The 20,070-nt window shown below is 49.4% G+C and overlaps 1 protein-coding gene across 1 annotated transcript in view; it reads right to left on the bottom strand.

The window, feature by feature from the left end:
• LOC110571104 (ubiquitin-conjugating enzyme E2 G2) overlaps positions 1-20,070 on the bottom strand; it is a 41,450-nt gene that overhangs the window by 2,887 nt on the left and 18,493 nt on the right. Inside the window, exons 2-5 of the mRNA XM_044912080.1 lie at positions 17,236-17,271; positions 17,099-17,144; positions 5,097-5,215; positions 1,318-1,458 (exon numbers count right to left, since the gene is read on the bottom strand). Coding sequence (XP_044768015.1) covers positions 1,318-1,458; positions 5,097-5,215; positions 17,099-17,144; positions 17,236-17,271 — 342 coding nt within the window. The remainder of the gene's footprint in view (positions 1-1,317; positions 1,459-5,096; positions 5,216-17,098; positions 17,145-17,235; positions 17,272-20,070) is intronic.

Here is a 20,070-nt window from a genome sequence, read left to right as displayed (position 1 = left end):
CCTACATTAAAACCTTTAAAGAGTCGGCTTGGGACTCTCTCTCCCTCTGCGTCTCCTCGCTCTCTAAAATAAAATAAATAAAACATTTTAAGAAAAAAATCTATAGTAAAACCGTGTCTCATGATACCATCTACAGTTTTCATCTGAAGACAGCCGACCACCGCCACTCACTTGATGCACTCCCTCAGCGTGTGAATGGAGAGGCGAGTGCTTCCGCCGTCAAACGCGCACGGACATCTTGCCTTTCCGGTACCCGAAGGGCCCACGGAGGCCTCCCACAGCACTTTCGGCCCTCCTCCAACTCTCCTCCGTTTCTCTCCTTCCTGGTTGTCTAGGTCATTCCTTCCCCCGTGCCCTTTCTCATCCCCTCTGTCCGGCCCCTCACCCACCATCTTATCCAGACACGAGCTTGCAGCCTCATTTCCACAGCTGGCCCCGGCCGAGCAACCACCAAGAACAGACACTCCCACGCCAGACTCTTCTCTCAATCCGGCCCCTCCGGAGTCCTGTCCCCAGAGACGGCAGCCCTCTACCCCGGCGCTGAGGTCAGAAACACAGGGGTCACCATGCACATCAGCAGGCCTCAGTCTCCCAACGACCCGTCCCCGTGGCCCCGCAGCCGTCCCTGGCCTGCTGGAAGCCCTCTTCCCCCAGGCCGCTGCGACAGCTGCCCGACAGACACCCTGCCGCAAGGACAGTCTTGCTAAGGCACTGCTAGCATCCCGGGAGGCTCAGGCTCCCTGCCCGCAGCTGAGCTCGAGCCGTAACTGGCGCGGGCAGTGCCCCCACGAGAGCCAGCGGCCTCACCCCGAGTGCCTCTCCCTCCCCCATGGCTCGTCACCTCCTACACATTCTAAACTCATCCAAGACAGTGCCGTCCCGGGACCGGGCCCAACAGCCCGTGTGTGTGTCCGTCGGGATGGATCAGTGACTGGCAGCCACTGTGGATTTGGAAAGTCCCCTCAGAGAGCGGGCCTTAAAGATGGGGTCTAGGACACACCAAGCCTGACACCCCAGGACCCAGCGTCTGCGACAGAGCAGACACCCACTCCACGAACTCGATGCCTGAGGACTGGAGCGCGGCTCATTCTGCTCAACGTACAATAGATACAACACGAAGTCAACTTTAAAATTCCTAAGTATGTAAAGTGTGCTTACACTTGGAAAAGCATATGCAAATAATTCAACGGAAAGGCAGAAAACAGCATATGTAGATCTCAAACCGAAATGACTTATAAAGGCAAAACTACATGAGGACAGAGAAGCAGCCCCCAGGCTGTCTGGCTCCTTCCTCCGGGGCCGGGACGGCCGCATTACCTGCCAGCATGCTCACCACCGACAGCAGGATCTTCTCCACGCTCTGCACGGGGCTCCACCTCTCGGCACTGCTCTCGTAGCCCATGGGGTCGTCGCCCGGAGCGTGAAGGATGGAAATGCAGACTCTGCCATCAGGGTAGACTGCAGGGGTCAGAACACAGCAGGTGAGCCGAGAGAACGGGGCCGGGCCCCACTGCGGGAAGAGGGTAAGCGGTGCAGACATGGAAAGCCGGCTGTTCACGGGGCTGGAGCAGAGCCCAAGCCCCAGGCGCCACGCTCAGGTCCACACGGCCAGGTGGACCCCTCGCTCCCCGACCGGGCTCTAGGCCCATCTGGTTCCCAGGCACCCCCAATGGTTCCACCTTCACAGGGATTTTTTCTTTTTTAGTACTATATCTAAAAGCACTAAATACATGAAAGGTTACCTGGCAGTGAAATATTTCACCCAAGTAACTCTTGTAACTAGGATTACTCACAATAACTTTCAGAGCTGATTTCTGAGATGTTCCTAATTCCACCATGAAATCCTGGAACTGGACTGTGAAAAATCTATATCCACAGCGCCAGGATGAAGGCAACCAGGATTACTGAAACACCATGAAGGAAGAAGGTGCCCTGGCTTCTCCTGGGGACTCACTCTAACGAAGACAGACGACGGTCATCTGTGTCTCTGGGGGTCAGCTGTGTCCAATCTACACCACCCCCACCACGCAGCACCAGGAACCAGACGCCTGTGGTCTGGGTAAAGAAAAAGGCGTTTCTATTCATAGTGTGTGACCAACGCTATCGAGGACACTGTGGGTGTCTGTCATGTCTCTCTGTTACACACGGTAGATTCTCGGGTGGTTCAGTGTATACCCAGGATAGACTCAACTATAAAACTGTAAGGCCGGTAACTTATAATAATAGAAAACAGACCATTCAGAATAAATTTATGTAAGTCCCTTTCGCTCGTGAGCTCAGAACCCCCTGACCACTGAGAAACCTGAGCGGCTCTAAGGACCTCCCTTTGATAGATCGTTCCTTGTTCTTCTGACCACCCCTATCCCAGCGGTCTCTGCTCTGACCACCCAGAACCTGTGCAACCTCCCGCAGAGGGAAAGCGTGTGCGAATCTGCCGTCGACATCAGGATGCCTGTCCGCAGGGCCCCGCACAGGGCCTGGGCGCCCACAGCGCTGGGCAGTCTCTCTGCCATGAGGTCTCCGACTCCAGCGGCACCCTACATGGTGACCGGGCACACCCAGAAACACAGAGACGCAGCTGTGTCCCCACCCCCTCCTCTCTCATGGGGTGCCTCAGTGTCCCACCCCAAGCCTCCTTCTAATCCCTCCCCGCCCCCATCCCTCCCTTGTCAATGCCCAGGCTTGGTTCCACACTGCTGGTCTCTTGTTCCCCAGGCCACCACGCTGGTGTCCCAGCCCTGCAATCTGTCCCACCGCCAGGAACCCTTCAAAGACCATGCTGGCCACGCTACTCCCTCCCTCACTCTGATTCGCTCAGTGGATCTCCACTGCTCCTGCGCAAATATTCCTTCTTACTGACCAACCTGAACTGGTCTGGCCCCTTTGCTTCCTACACGGGGCCTTCGCATGTGCAAGACCCTCCTGACGCCCCACAGATCACTGGGTAACTCCTACTGCTCTCTCTGCAGACGGTGAGCTCAACCACCACCTCCACAGTGCGCCCTCCCTGGCCTCCCAGTGTGACTTGATATTTATCCGTATTTTTCCATCCGTGTCTACCCCTGCCCTCAGACAGGGAGCTCGTGACGGTCGAGGCCCCTACCTTTTATTATCTTTTCACTCCTGTATCCCAGCAAGTCTCAGCACATGTGCTGAATTACTCTTTTAAAGTATTTATGGACTGACCGATTTGGTAAACCTCAAAAATAATTTTTAGAAAATAAAAATAACACACATCCACTTACACTAAGGCCAAATTTAAAAGCTACTTGTATTAACTATCTGGACATCAGACTATTGTGGATATATGATCGAATCATCTGTTGGCGGCCACATCGGTCTCTGACACCACGTCCCAGGTGCTCTTCTCAAGAACGTGCTCATCTTCAATACAACCTCACTGTTTCGTAATTGCCCACAATCCTCTTTATTGTTGCACTTTACAGTCAATCAATTTGAAACTGTTGACTTCTTGAATCAACTCTATGCACCATATTTTTAAACTCTGCATGACAGAAAATCCTAAACACATGCCAAAGTCAACAGCAACATGATGGACGCCCATACACAGGCACTGCCCAACCTTGACCACGGCACCTCATGGCCAGCCTTCTCAAAAGGAGGAGGGTTTCTGAGCACCTACTGTGCACACAGAACTGCATCAGTGTGAGATGAGAAAAATTCAAAATGGTCTCTCTGAGGAGGGAGCTAACTACCCACATGTTAACATCAGTGGGACATGAGAAATTCCAAATGAGGGTTTGGACAGAATGTCTAACAGGCGGGTAATCCTGAGACCCTTCTCGGCGGGGGCAGGGGTCTGGGCAGGCGTCCCCCTTGTGGAGGTGCTCAGACAGGTGCAGGCTAGGGGAGAACTGCGAGGTGGGTTCATTTGTAAGCCAAGGGGTGTCAAAGGCTCCGAAAGTTCTGTAAATGCTCTCGTGGATTAAATTAGCCTTGAGCTATTTTATATGCAGAAAAGCATGGGAAAAGGAATCCGACTCAAATAAGAGAATATTTCATTTCTACAAAACAGTGTATCTTACTTGCTTTTCTTCTCTAGAACTATTAAGATCATGATTTTAGTGGCAATCACCATTTATAAAAAGGAACTTTATCCTAGGGGCACCTGGGTGGATCAGCTGGTTCATGATTCCAGGGTCCTGGGATGGAGCCCGCATCGGGCTTCCTGCTTGGCAGGAAGCCTGCTTCTCCCTCTGCTCGTTCTCTCTCTCTTTCTCTTTGTGTCAGATGAATAAATAAAATCTTTAAAAAAAATTTTTTTTAAAAGGAACATTATCCTAAATATGATCATTAAAGACACAACATATTTTCTTACTAATTGTCTTATCTACAATCCCCTCTTATAAAAGGTAGAAATAAAAACCATAGCCACTCAGGAATTCCAATGCCTATTACCAGACACTTTTCCAACTTAAGTCCAATAAATTTATTTAATGATGTCATTTCCCCCTCTTTAAAATACATGTTTATTTTAGAAAAAAGATTTATAAAAACAAAAAAAGATCCCATTATTGAAAGAGAATCATTTTTAACATTTTTGTGCTACATTTCCAGTTATATATATTTACATGTGAATTTTTTTCCAAAAAAATGTAACAACCATGATTAAACATAACCTGCTTTTCTCATCGAATCTAGAACTATCATTCTATATTATCAAATATTACCATAGATCATGTAAAATATCTGTATCGAACTCTAACATATGGTCTAGTGCAGTGCAGCTGACCGATTCTCTGTCGCCAAAAACCTAGATTGCTCTGACCGGTCCCCACTGTTAGCAACCACCCGGGGCCAGGGGCTGGCATCCCCCTCAGCACACAGCCACGCTTGCGTCCTCTAACCGACCCGCCGGAGGCGGGAGTGGACAGGTCAGATGGCGTCCAGCATCAGGTCCGCATTTTCCTTCATCTATGTCGCACTGTCGTTCAACTGATGTCAACACCATGACGGCCAAGTGGCTGCAGATCAACACCCAGGTAACACCCTCCGGGCTCTACATCACTGACAGTACCTGTCCGACCCACACAGTCCCACGCCTCGCTGTCGGAACCACACCCCACAGCACTTACTGTTGGGATGAAACATCTCGCAGGTAAATCTCATCTTTGGGGGACTTAATGGGTAATCCAATGGGAAGCTCAGGATGGCAGGAAAGACCCCAAACTCAAAGCAGGTATCTTCTGGGCCCCTAGGAGACAGAAAGTACAGAGACGTTCAAGTGGGTTTTTCAATGTCCACCACACTGTTGTAAGCAGCTAGGAAATTTCTACTGCTCCACAAACACACACAGAAAGATTATGTAAATAATAATGATAAACTGGTACTTGTTCTGAATGGGAAAGTAATGTCTCAGCGTCCCACTGCAATCTGGTTTAAAGCACAAACACTGAATTTCAGGCACAGCATCTGCATTAATGAAGGTATTCAGGGGCAGCACAGCCAACCTAGAATATGGGATCCGAGGAAAGAACTAACAGCAACATCCTAAGACCCAAGGGATTTGGTTCCTGTATGCATGCTCTCATTTTACTTGAAGGTAAAGACACACATTAGGCAGACGTTACAAGCACCGCTGTATTGAATGAGGGTTAAGAGTTGTTATTTCAAAGGCTATTTTAAATTTTTAAGTGTGCCTAAGAAATGATTCGGTAACCTCAGAGAAACAGATAAAGAGCATACACACAACCACTGACTCGGGCTCCCACGCAAGGCCAGGCGTGCACACGCGCATCAGAGCCCGCCTGCTCGCCTGGGCGCACCATCACGAGGCACCTGCGTGCCTGTCTGACTGGGCTTCTGTCCTCGTCACACGGGGAGGGGCAGAAACGGACTAAACCATTTCTAAGTCCCATCACACGTGAGCACTACGCGTATAAATTAACCCTATCCTGACCCACGTACGAGACACGAAGGCAGCAGAGAGGAAGAGCCCCAGCTCAAGAGAGAAAGACCCCTCCCTACGTAAGTCTTTTTGGCAAACGACAGACACCAGACAGCGGCAGCCACGACCCGCGTCCACGTGAGCAGAGGCGTCCCACTGGGCCTGGCCTCGCTAGCAGGACGAGTTCTCGCAGCTCTACAAACACACCCGCCCAGGCCACTGCAGGAGCCGCTCAACACAGCAGACGCGCCACCTTTCGAGATGAAAACCAGATAAGGCACAGGAAAAAGAGAGCTGGAACAGATTTATTCCAAGACAGCCCTCATTTTTTAAAATCATTTTTTCAAAGTACAAATTTGTTTCAAATCAATAAATTACTTTGATTCAGCAAAATAATATAAACTTGCAAAAAGTATCAACAGTGTTTACCTCCGTAATTAAAGAAAAAAGACAAAAAACTCAAAAGGAAACTGAGCAGAGGGCTTTCCTATCACTTGGTGAAGCCGCTCAGGGCTTTCGATGGCGCCCCGCAGCGGATTCCACCAGGACTGCATCCCGGGAGAAAGGGGGCTGGGCTGCAGTAAAAGAGTCAAAACGAGAACAAAGGGAAAAGTGTTTTGGAGAGCCCTTTTTTTTTTTTCTATTTAAAAGACCGACCTTGATTTCAAAACTGTGCCCTTGCTACTCTGGGGGGAAACCACAGTGAATAGCTACTTTGTGTTGGAGGGGTGAGCGTCCCAACAGCACCCAGAGCCTTGGCAGGAAACCAGGATGGGGAAAGCCACATGAAGAGGGACAAGGGCCAGGCAGGGCATCCGTCCCACACAAGGGGCTGCAGACGGGGCAGAGAACCAGTACCACGACCACCCCCAGCGGGCTGCAGGGCGAGGCGGTCCAAGGCCTGCTCTGCGCTTCCCCAACGGCCGTCCTGGACGCCTCTTCCTCTACGCGCAGACCCAGCACAGACCAGAATGAGAGATTTATGATCATCCCATGCCTCTTCCAGCAGAAGAGCTCCCGGCAGATGATAAATGCCGCCCCGTTAGTCATCCACTGGCCCCCTGATGAAGGGTGTCTGCGAGTACCACTTCCCCACCACTGTTAGCAAAGCTGCGAAGGCCAACGATCACAGGGCGCAGCGAGGTGCTAAGGCGGTCTGGTTACAGGAGTGAGGGGTACAGCACGGTTCAAACTGCCCACTCGGAAGGCTGGGCAAACTCGGGCCTCTGAAAGCAACACTGTCGTATGTCAGGAATGCTTGCCAATGCCTCCGAATTTCTGGCACGTCAGAGTTAGAAGAGAAAAAAAAAGTCTGGGTAGTGTTTTGGAATGAGCCAAATGGTATTTGCTCAACACTCTGATAACAGTTCTTTGTTTCTCATAATAAGGCTTTCTTTAACATTAAAAAAAAAAAAAAAAATCCACTGGTCTTCCATAGCCTCAGAAGCATGATCAAACATTTCCTAAAGTGCTCCCACATCTTAAATATCAAAGCTGTTTTCAAATGCCCTAGTTCGCTACTGGTTTGAAACGAGGGTTTCCTTCTCCTCCAGGACGCCCTGCTGCACAGGACAAGCACACAGGGGGCCCATGCGTGCAGCCTGCTGACTCTGTAAAATGCTATCATGTCAACTCCTGAACCGAGACCGAGAAAGATAATGAGTGTTATTTTTGGATGAACTTTGGTGCCACACTCCAGACTGCCTCACTTCTCTCTCACTAAAAGGCCTCATCTCAAAAATCCTCAGGTAAAATAAAGTACAAGAAGAAGACAGGAAACAAATTTATCTAAAACAAACAGAAAATCTTCAAAGCCAGCAAATTACTGTCCATCTATTCCTTAAAATAACGGTCTACAATATTTCAGAGCTCTGAGGTAGTACTCTCACTCCCTGAGACAAGTATCTGAGGGAAACGTCACAGCCATGCTCTACTCTGTAAAGGAAACCACCTTTCAAGCCGCTCACTCCTGGCTGGCTGCAGGTGAATGAGAGGCTGAGCAGATACTGAGAGGACAGCACCCACGGTCTGAAGCTGGCCACCAACAGGCCATGCTCTCCCTTCGAGAAGGTCCACTGCCTAGCTCACCCTGTGCCCAGAGCTGCGGGGCGCCTGCAATCATGCACCACCAAAAACACTCGCTCACGTGCAGAGTCCCTGAAACCTGGAGAAATGCTCGTTTAGTCTTTCAACACTATTTCAAGTGAGAAACTGTTCTTCCTTGCTTCTCCCTTCTAAAACTGCGTCTACACAACAGAAGAAGCCTCCAGGCCTGCATACCGGAGGCCGCAGGGAGACCACAGTGCTTACTGTGCACCCTGGGTGTGTCTGCGTGGGGGTGAGCCATCTGCCCGCCAGGCCTGTTCCTGCCCGCCGCCTGCACGTCACTCCGGCTGCAAGTCTGTCACAGCACATGGACAAAACGTCTCAAGCATACATACGACAAGGTTTTAAGTCCTGGAGACTGTACACCATTCGTTAGTACTTCCAACTTGAACTGGATTGCTAAGGGAGAATGAACTCTCCAAAGTCACGACCACCTGCAGCAGAAAAGAGCCTCCACTTGCAGGCCCTGGCACAGGCGTCCCCTCCCTCCCGCAATCGCTGCTCCACAGCTGAGCGCCCCAGCTCACCCACGCAGGTGGCTGCCCACACAGCCCCCTGTGCTGGGCTGCCCTGGAAGGCTGAGCGCGCCAGCTCTGCCATGAGCTCCTGGCCTTCAATCCCTCCAGCCGCTGGGCTTCACCCCATGCCAGGACGGAAGGAGCACCAGCAGCTGCCTGAGGGCCCAGGCTGCTCTCCGGGCCGCAGGAACCCGCAGCCTGGCAGGAAAGACAGCAGGGGCTCCAGGGTTCGGGGACTGAGGGGAGCACCCAGGGCAGGAGCACACGTGCTCAGCGGGACAGAGCCAGCCCCAGGGCAGGGTCTCTGGGGACGGACCCGGACAGCTGTTCTGTTGCACGTTTCTTCCTTTGTTGTGCTCTGTGCACCCTGACCGTCCTACTGTACAGAACCAAGGCCGAGAACCATGGGCGGAGGCGGGCAGGCCCTCCGCTTCGGGAGAGCATGGCAGTAGCGAACACAGGTGTTCTTCCGTGTAATTTTCTCAGATTGAATCTGTCCAAAAGGAGGCTGCAGGCATACTCTAATGTGGGGATTTTTGTGATATAGATATCTCTGAAAACTTTAAATCAAATGTATTTGATCTATATTTAACATGTACTAAATAAGTCTCTCATTCCAAGAACTTCATAGTCAGTTCTGACAAACAACTTTTTTACAACATAAACTGACTTTAACTAGAAAATTATGTGTTGGAAAATATTCAAATACAGGAGGTATATAAACTAAAAACAAAATGCTCCCCTGCCCGCCGCCTCCGGAATCGCCTTCCCAAGGCTGACACAGGGAAGCCTCGTTACTCTCCAAGCTCATCTCTATGCTCATAAACTCACACACCTTCATCCACAAAACTGGATTTTTTCAAATTAAAAATGGATCATGGAAGGGCGCCTGGGTGGCTCAGTTGGTTAAGCGACTGCCTTCAGCTCAGGTCATGATCCTGGAGTCCCGGGATCGAGTCCCGCATCGGGCTCCCTGCTCGGCGGGGAGTCTGCTTCTCCCTCTGACCCTCCTCCCTCTCATGCTCTCTGTCTCTCATTCTCTCTCTCTCAAATAAATAAATAAAATCTTTAAAAATAAATAAATAAATAAATAAAAATGGATCATGGCACTGCTGACAGGAATTTGAACAGACCCAACGAGTGGAGAGACAGGCCACGTGCCCGCACGAGAGCCCTCCAGACTGGGGGGACGGCAACAGTCCTCAAACTGACCGGAGACTCCACACCATCCCCGTGGAAACGCCTGCTGGCTTTTCTGCAGACACTTGGCACACTGATCCTAAAACTCAGATGGAAATGCAGAGACCCAGGAAGGGGCAAAACAATCTTGAGAAAGGAGAACAAAACGAGAGGACTCATGCTTTCCAATTCCAAAACTTCCTCTAAAGCTGTGGAACCAAGACTGTGTGCGGCGGGAGGGGGACAGGCCCAGGTCAATGGAACCTAATTCAGAGCCAGACAGAAACCCCTATGCGTGTGGTCCGTTGATTTCTGACAAAGCTGCCAAGGCAACTGGACAACCCCATGCCAATGAATGCAGCTGGACCCCTACCGAATGCCATAGCCTAAATTAACCCAAAATGGATCAAAAATGCAAAAGGTAAGAGTAAGAGCTACAGATATAAAACATAAAAGAAAGCCTTTGTAACCTTGGGTTGGTATGACACCAAAAGCATGATCCTTAAAAGAAAAAAACTGCTAAACTGCGCCTCATCAAAATTAAAAACCTCTGAGCTTTAAAAGACGCCATTAAGAAAATGAAAAAGGAAAGCCACAGATTGCAAGAAAGCATCTGAAAATCACATATCTGATAAAGGACTTGTATCCAAAATATATAAAGAACTCTTATGACTCAATAAGATAATCCAATTAAAAAATGGGCAAAAGTTCTCAAGTTCACCAAAGCTACATGGATGGCTAACAAGTCCATAAAAAGACAGTCACCACCATTAGTCATCAGGAAAACTCAAATCAAGTCCACAGTGAGATGCCTTCGCACACCCACGGGGCAGCTGTGACCACACATCAAGCGTGGGCAAGGGAGTGCAGAAATGAGAACTCTCATCCGTGCTGGAGGGAAGGTAGAATGGTAAGCTACTTGGGAAAGCAGTGTGGCAGTTTCTAAAGACATTAAACATGAATTTACTCCGTGTAAGAGCAACTCCAGTCCTACGGATCCAGCAATGAGCAGAAATGCAATGATAACAAAGACCCACACAGACTGTGTGCCCCAGTGAGCCCCTCAGGCGGGGGTGAGCGCATACGGCAGGTGCAGCCCGTCCCCCCAGGGGACCCGGTTCGGTGGGAAAGAGGAAGGCATGACACACACAGCAAGTGAAGGAATCACAAATGCATAATGAGGAGTGAAAGAAGCCAGATACACAAGACTGGCAATTTTATAATTCCATCTGCAGGAAAAGTCCAGAAAAGGCAAATCTATAGAGTCAAAAAGTAGAAGAGAGGCTGCCTCGGGCTGAGGGTGGGAATGTGGACTGACAAGAGTCACGAAGACCTTTTCGGAAATGTTGTAAAAGTGCTGTGGGGATGGCTTCAAAACTCTACGAATTTACTAAAACCTCTGACGTACACACTTAACACAGATGAAACTTGTTTCCCAGCCTCAGCACTGACTCCCAAGCCCAACAGGCCTGGCTGGGCTGCTGTAAGGGGCTGTCCAGGCCATGAGGCGGTCAGCAGCCTCCCCCCAGATGCTGGGAGTGGAGCACCCCCGGCTCCCCAGCTGTAACAACAAGAAATGTCTCCAGACACCACCCAGGGCGGGGGGGGGCAACAAAATCATCCCAGTGACAACACTGGTCTAGGCCCACCGTTCCCCAGTTGGCTTCTCCCACCCAGTGACACACTGGATACCTTTCTACACCAGCACGCAGCTCCCACCTGAACTGTTTCCGTGCTGCATGCCACCCAACGCTGGACAGCATGAGTGTTCCATGCATTACCTTGGACAATGATGTTTCCATTCTTTAATTATTGCAATGAGCGTTGCAGGAAACCTCCTCACACAGGGCCACTGACCAAGCCCCAGGCCGCAGCTGCAGGGCCAGGGAGCCCACGCACAGATGGGGACGGCCACCTCAGTGCCACAGGCTTCTGTAAGGATGCACGCCACGGACAAGAGACACGCCAGATGGTCTTCTGCAAATGAGCAGGCCTGGCGTAGAGGGTGGCTGCCGCGACCCTGACCTCTGTGCCCAGCCCCCTACGCAGAGCACAGACAGAGGAGCACCCCCTACGGGTCCTCACGCCCACGGCCGTGACATGTGGGGGGAGCCAGCGAAGGGTCCCCAACCACTTGGAGGGAGTGGGAGGTCCTTCTCATTTTACCAGAGCCTCTGGTCTGGAGGGGACAGTGGCCAGGCTGTGGCTCAGGCAGGCAGATCACTCACACCAGCTGCTCCAGGTACACTGGGGAAGGACAGAACAGGGCAGCAAGATCCCAGAGGCCTTCGCACCTTTCCTAGCCACAGAGGACAAACAGCCAGCCTGCACCACGGGCTCCTCCTGTCCTCACTGAAGGCTCCACCTGAGGAGCACACCCACCCTGGGCAGTCAAGGACCTCGGACAGCCCAGGGCAACAAGGTCGCACAGGCCAGAGACTCCGGACCTGGAAGAGGCAGAACGTGATGCCGCCTGTCTGAAAGGACGACGGGCCTCTTTGTTTTGATCCAGACAAGTGAAGAGTGGCCGGTCCGAGAGCACGAAGCCATGCCAGCCACCCAGCCCTCGAGCCCTACATCTCGTCTGATAGGAAGCCCCAGCCCTCTTCCTGGCCACAGGCTCAAACTCCACCATATGCTCAGCCGACAGCCAGTAGAGTTACCTTCTACCTTTTTTTTTTTTTAACTATTTTTTTAAGGTTTTATTTGAGTCTCTACACCCACGTAGGGCTTGAACTCACAATCCCAACATCAAAAGTGGCACGCTCTTCTGACGGAGCCAGCCAGGTGTCCCAGAGCTGCCTTCTACTTTTCATCAGACAAGGGGTTGTGGCAATTTTATTCTTTCGTTCTCCTCCTGTTAATTTGCTGTGTTTCCATTGTACACCCTCCACCTCGTTCTCTCAGGGGGACATCAGGGGTCACCTATGATACACCTGTATCCTAGTAGCTGTGGCTTGAGCACCTGGAAAGCTGTTTTCCTCACTGCACAGCCGAGGGGAATGGAGGCCCCGCGGGTGAGCAGAGCTACCAACCCAGAGGCACCCTGCCTCCCAGAAAATGGGGCAAGCATGGTTTCAGAAACACCGGGGCACGGGAAAAACTCTGGAGACAATCAAAGAATAAGAGAGAAAAGAAAACCTATCACTAAGGAGTGAAACTCGGCCAGCTGTCTGCCAAAATAGCAGCGTGAGACCAATCAATGGGAGGACAGCTAATTCCTTAATAGATGTTTTAAGTACATTTGTAAAGGACCTCTTGTTTGTAAAAGGGTCTGGAACAGGACCAAGACCCACAGGCTCACCAAATCCTGAAGCAGGGGAATTCCATACTAACGCAAAAGCCTTATTCAAATGTAAAAGCGCTGAAGAAACCTGGAAAGGCTCTCGTTACTTTAAGCTGAGGCGTAACCGACACCGACATGGGACATTCTGTGTCTCAGGAGCACAGCGTGAGGAGTCACTACCCGGAGACGCTACAGACCGATCGCCACAGTCAACCTGGTGAACATCCGTCACCGGACAAAGTTACAAACTCTTTCTTCTTGTGATGAGAACTTGCAAGACTTACTTCTTGAGGACTTTCAAATACCTACGACAATGTCACCGACATTGGGGAGTGTACGACATGGTCACCATGCTGTCCCTTACACTCCCGGGACAGATTTGGTAACTGCAAGTTTGTACCTTTTCGTCCTCCTTCGCCCATTTCACCAACCCCCCCCAACACCTCTGGCACCAATCTGTTCTCTGTATAAGTTTGGGGGGTTTTTGGTTTTTTAGATTCTACCTATAAGTGAGATCGTACAGTATTTATCTTTCTCTGGCTTATTTCATTTAGCATAATATCCTCAAGGTCCATCCACGTTTTCACAAACGGCAAGATTTCACTCTTTTTTATGGGTATTACCTGTGTGTGTGTGTGTGTGTGTGTGTGTGTGTGTGTGTGTGTACATGTGTATACACATCCGATCTGTTTTATCCATTCATCCATTGCTGGAGAGCAACTCAGGCTGCTTCCAGGTCTTGGCTGTTGTAAATGATGCTGCAAGTGAACACGGGGGTGCAGACAACTCTTTGAATCAGTGTTTTCATTTTCTTTGGGTAAATACCCAGAAGAGCTATTGCTGGGTCGTAGGGTAGCTCTATTTTTAACTTTCTGAGGCTCCATACTGTTCTCCAGAGCGGCTGCACCAGCTTGCCTTCCCACCAACGGTGTAGGAGGGTTCCCCTTTCTCCACATCCCTGCCAACATCTGTCGTTTCTTGTCTTTTTGTGTAACATCCATGCTGATTGGTGTGAGGTGATGTTTCACTGTGGTTCTGATGTGCACTCCCCCGATGATGAGTGATGGTGAGCGCCTTTCTATGTACCTGTTGGCCACCTGGATGTCTTCTTTAGAAAAGTGTCTATTCAGATCCTCTGCCCGTTGTTTAATCAGATTATTTCTTTGCTGTTGAGTTCTGCGAGTGCCTTATACATACTGGACATATCAGAGATCTGGAATTGCAAATATTTTCTCCCATCCTGTAGGTGGCCATTTTATTCTGTCAATGGTTTCCTGTGCTAAGCGGAAGCTTTTCAGTTTGACATCCTACTTGTTGTTTTCTGCTATTGTTGCCTTTGCATCTGATTGCTACTATGTGTTTTCAAAATATTGCTTTAATTTTATAGTGTTTATCTAAAATTAGTAATAGTTACCCTAACAGGTTTAGTTACCCCAACGCTTTTTTAGAAACCATACTGGAGGGCTCACATGTCTGCTGATGGGCACAAGCCAATATCCCGCAAGCTAGAAGACCTGCCAGGGGCCCACTAACCTCTGCACTCAAGCCTCCCAATACCCCATGTACCCTACCACCAGGCTTGCTGCCCACATGCCTGCATTAACACAGAGACAACGCACAGGATCCAGTAAACGGAAAAAGAGGGTTACGAATTAAGTTCACACGATATAATCTCCTGTTTCCTTAAAAATAAAAGGATCTACGGCTGACACAGTGGACAATGCCATGTTCCATTAGACGTAGGACACTTCTGAGCAGGAGACTCACCACCCCACTGTAACTGCCTTAGGGGACAAAAGACACAACAGCTGATGAGACAGAAATACAAAGTTGAGGGGCGCCTGGGTGGCTCAGTCGTTAAGCGTCTGCCTTCGGCTCAGGTCATGATCCCGGAGTCCTGGGGTCAAGCCCCAAGTCGGGCTCCCTGCTCAGCGGGAAGCCTGCTTCTCCCTCTCCCACTCCCCCTGCTTGTGTTCCCTCTCTCACTGTGTCTCTCTCTCTGTCAAATAAATAAATAAAATCTTAGAAAAAAAAAAAAGAAAGAAATACCTGGGTGGCTCAATCGGTTAAGTGTCTGCCTTCGGCTCAGGTCATGATCCTAGGGTCCTGGGATCAAGTCCCACATCAGGCTCCTTGCTCAACGGAGAGCCTGCATCTCCCTCTGCCCCTCCCCCTCCTTGTGCTTTCTCTCTCTCTCTCTGTCTCTCTCTCTCCCCCCAATAAAGAAATAAAATATTTAAAAAAAAAAAAAAGAAAGAAAGAAATACAAATTGAAAAGACATCCTCATGCCAGGAACATTTAAACACAGGAAAAACAATGGACATCACAGGCCCAAGGAATTAGAATATTACAAATTATCAGATGTCACGCATGCTGTATTTTCTTTGGATAGTGTTTACTGATGATTTTTAAAATATTTTGCTTATCAAAAAACCCTCACTTTCTCATCAGTTTCCATGTATTAATCTAACCTCCACGGACAACATTTATCAGCAATCTGTTTGTAAAGCATGAAGAACTAATGTGACGTTGGCCCTGGGCAGACTCACAAGGTGTGATGATGTCTGAAGTGCACACTTGCCCCCGCCCTTCCCACAGAGCACTTCTCAACCCAATGAAATCCAACCCCAACACTTGCCAACTGACTGAACCATCTCATTTTACTAATAAGAAAACGGAGAGACTGAGGATCAGTCTCAACTTCATATATTTTACTTCACCACATTTTGTTGAAAACACAGCAAGTCTAAGAATGGCCAAAAACTGTACATGCAAAGAGAGAGGAAGGCAAACAAAGGGCCTGGGTCATAGGGCTATAGAACACTCTAGAATCGGGGGTCCTGGGCACCTGGGTGGCTCAGTCGATTAAGCAGCTGCCTTCGGCTCAGGTCATGATCCCAGGGTCCTGGGATCGAGTCCCACGTCGGGCTCCCTGCTCAGCGGAGAGCCTGCTTCTCCCTCTCCCTCTGCCTGCTGCTCACCCTGCTTGTGCTCTCTCTCTCTATCTCTCTCTCTTTGTGTCAAATAAATAAATAAAATCTTAAAAAAAAAAAAAGAATCGGAGGTCCATTTGTGACCCTTTCTAAGTAACATCACTAAGTGAAACAGGAAGTCCACTCATGATCTTTCTACAACAGGGCCAGGAACCACACTGCTGGCCTCAGAACTAAGCCACATCCTGGGGTCAGGGACGACGGAAGCCCAGATGAGGCGCACAGGGAAAGAGCAGCAGAGGACGAGCTCCTTGGGGACGAGAGGAAAAGGGAAGTGCGGGTACACAGGGGGGTAGGGCCAGAGGCTCACTCGCACCCCGAGGGGCCATTCCTCCCTCAAAGCTGCGGGCTCTTAGGGACTTCCTGAAGTCAAAACCACCGACACTGTCTGAGGCTAACCCAGCATAGCCACACAACATTCAAAACTTATTACTGGGGCGCCTGGGTGGCTCAGTCGTTACGCATCTGCCTTCGGCTCAGGTCATGATCCCAGGGTCCTGGGATCGAGTCCCACATCGGGCTCCCTGCTCTGTGGGAGGCCTGCTTCTCCCTCTCCCGCTCCCCCTGCTTGTGTTCCTGCTCTCGCTATGTCTCTCTCTGTCAAAAAAATAAATAAAATCTTTAAAAAAAAAAAAAAAAAAAAAACTTATTACTGGGGGGCGCCTGGGGGGCTCAGTCAGTGAAGTGTCTGCCTCTGGTTCAGGTCATGATCCCGGGGTCCTGGGATGGAGCCCCACATCGGGCTCCCTGCTCAGCAGGGAGTCTGCTTCTCCCTGTCCCTGCCACTCCCCTTGCTTCTGCTCTCTCTGTGTCAAATAAATAAAATCTTTAAAAAAAAAGAAAAAACCCTTATTATTGTAAAACTCTAGAAATATAAAATCGACTAAACCTTTTACTGGTTCTAAGGAAACATTTTCATTTCTCAGGATACACATCTGTGCTCTTATCTGGTATCAGACTAGCAGACTAGAAAAGAGCTAAATTCAAGAGATGCACACACCCTTTTTCCTAATGGACATTTCTAAGCACAGCCCCACTGCTAAATGGATTCAAAGGTCTAATGTCCAAGAAAGTCTTGAAAACTAGAAACACATATAACTAACTTACATGATCAGCGCCTCCCACTCAAAAAAGTTCTCTTCATTCATGGGGCCTGCAGGAAAAAAAAAATTTCCACAATTAACTCTGAAGGCAACGTTGGCAGTCAGAAGTAGATTATAAAGAGGTTAACTTTAGTACCTTACCTGCCACAATTCCTTCCGGAGGATTCAGTGTTAATTCTATAAAATGAAAAAGTAAAACCATTATGAAATAGAATGCACATTAGGTTGGCATTTCAACAAAACAACTTTTAAAAGTATATAAGATTAAAAATTATAGAGTTATATGTATTAACTGATTAAAATTCTGTTTGTCCAAAGTGGATGCCTAGTCCAGTTATATTTCCAACAAAGACTACATAAACAGCTCTTTATATCAGCAAAAAGTAGAATTTTAGAGCTATAAACCCTCTCATTTTACAAATGAAAAGACAAAAGGGGTTAACTATCTTTCGAAAATACTCCTGGTAGTTATTTTGATTAAATTTCACAAATCAAGCATAGTATATTATTTTCCAATGGAATGGTATTTCCCGTGACTTTGAGAGGCAGCACAAGCTTTTCTGAACATGACAAACTAGAGACTGAGCCGGCGCTCATGAAGCAGGACAGGGAGCACGGACAGGCTAGCGGTCGGCCCCCCGTGCCTCTCTACCAAATCTGTGAGCCCCCGCATGAGGATCCATGGTGTCAGACCTGAGCACTCAGTGAAAACAAGTAGACAGCAGCGGTTTGCAGCAATTTGCAAAGGTCAGTAGCTGTTGATGAGGCCCAGCCCTGCCACTAAGAAATGCCATTTCAAGTCCTGGCCTCCTCATCTTTTATATGCAAAGCACCAAAATGAAACCAAACCTGCACACAAATGGGCAAAGGTAAAGAGCACAAGGTTAAAACAATCATGGGCAGGAAGGAGGGCCACCGGGAGTAAGGACTCAGGCCACAGATACACCTCCTACTGGGCCCAAGTGCCGAACACATCACTGGTCTAGTAAGAACCACACAAACAGAAGATAAACTGACCCAAAAATTGGTTCCTTGAAGGGACATAAAATTAACAAATCCTTGCCAAATAAAAGGCTTGGAAAAGGGGAAGTCAAACAGTCATTACTCACAGGTGCTATGCGTACATACGAACAAAGTCCAAAAGAAACAAGACGCGTTATTAGAAAGATTCCAAGCATTGCTGATTACGAGGTCCATACATATAACCAAACTGCGTTTCTATGTACAAGTAAGCTAGAAAAATCTTACAAAGACAGCAATTACAATGGGAAACACGCAGAAGTACGTTTTTAAAAGATGTGCAGATCTGTAACGTGCCAGAACCATCACAGGTTTAAAGACCTTGATAAATGGAGATCAGAGCAAGTTCACCGGTCGAGCCCTCAGCGTTAGGAAGTTCTCAGTCCTCCTCAAACTCAGTCTATGGATTCCATGCAACTGCAGCCAACATGTCAACAAGGCTTCTTCTCTGAATGCGACAAGACAATTCTAAAAGATACATGAAAATGGAAACAACCGCGCACAGCCAAGACACTCTTTAAGAAGAGTAAGTTGAGAAGTCCATCGAAGGGCACCAAGACTTATTACGAAGCCTGGGTGAGGCAGGGGGACACCAGCACAAAGGGAACTGGACCAAGGGAACAAAACAGAGAATGCCCAGAAACAGACCCGTGCAAACACAGCTGGAGCCCTGAACAACACAGTCCACTCCTCCTTATGCCCTTAGTAACCTTCCCTCTCCAGCTGTCTGTCTTGGAAGAACTCAGTGCGCATGCCTGCAACATACAAGCTACGTGTTGACTGTGTACATGGTCCTTAAGGCTGCTGGGCAACAGGAGGCGATTTGTAGTTAAGTTTTGGGGGAATCAAAAGCTACACATGTATTTTCAACTGTATAGGGGTCGGTACCCCTAACCTCAACATAGGTTAAAAGGGCAGTCTTTTCCACAAATGATGCTAATATTTAAGCAAAAAAAATAAAGTTTCTCCCCCCCCGCTACCAAAAAAAAAAAAAAAAAAGATCAAAATCAAAATATATAAGACAAAGGAGAAAAGGGGCATGTGAAATAATAGAAAATCTCCATACTGGTCTCTGACCCGGGGCCGGCACGGCGCTCCTGGGGCCCTCCTCACTGCCTACGTCCAAGAGCACTCGGAGCATCTTCTGTCCTAATGAGGTGACTCGGGGGGGCTCCTGGGTGGGCCTGGTCCCCAGAAAGTGCAGCGGTGACTGGAAGCTCGGAACTTTCAGGCCACCCCGCTCCTCCCCCCCGGTTCTCCAGGGAGGGGGAGGGGCTGGGAATGGGTCAATGGGCCATCGCAGGCCTCCGTGAGGAACCCCCGTAAATCCCAACAGGACGGGGTCCGGAGAGCTTCCACCGGGGGCACATGTGGGGGTGCTGGGACAGGGGTGCACCCACAGAGGGCACAGAAGTTCCATCCCTTCCCGCACACCTTACCCTACACATTTCTTCCATCTGGTGGCTCATCTGTACCCTTCATCACATCCTTTTATGATAAACCGATAAACATGAGCAAACTGCTTCCCTGAGTTCTACGAGCCACTCTAGCAAGTTAATCGACCCTGAGGAGGGGGCTGTGGGAACCTCCAATTTAGAGCCCATGAGTCAGAAGCACAGGTGACCAGCTGGACCTTCAAATGCACCTGAAGGGCAGGCAGAGAGAGAGCAGTCTTGTGGGACTGAGTCCCTGACCTGTGGGGTCTGACGCTGTCTCGAGGCAGATGCTGTCGGAACTGAGTTCAACTGCGGGACACCCGGCTGGCATCTGCAGAACCCCCCCGGCCCCGCACGCCTGCTGTCAGAGTGCTGAGAGAGGGGAAGCCATGCCAGAGTGAAGAAGATACCCGGGGCGTACGTTTTCTAAACACGGCAGAAGATGCAAACAGACCATCACCAAAGGAGACACGGATGGCAAAGAAGCACATCACAGCTGCTCCACACTGTGAGCCTTGGG

The sequence above is a fragment of the Neomonachus schauinslandi genome, unplaced genomic scaffold (genome assembly GCF_002201575.2).
Source record: "Neomonachus schauinslandi unplaced genomic scaffold, ASM220157v2 HiC_scaffold_131, whole genome shotgun sequence".
NCBI lineage: Eukaryota > Metazoa > Chordata > Mammalia > Carnivora > Phocidae > Neomonachus > Neomonachus schauinslandi.
The sequence above is the reverse complement of the archived record's forward strand: the minus strand, read 5'-3'. Positions and strand labels throughout refer to the sequence as shown.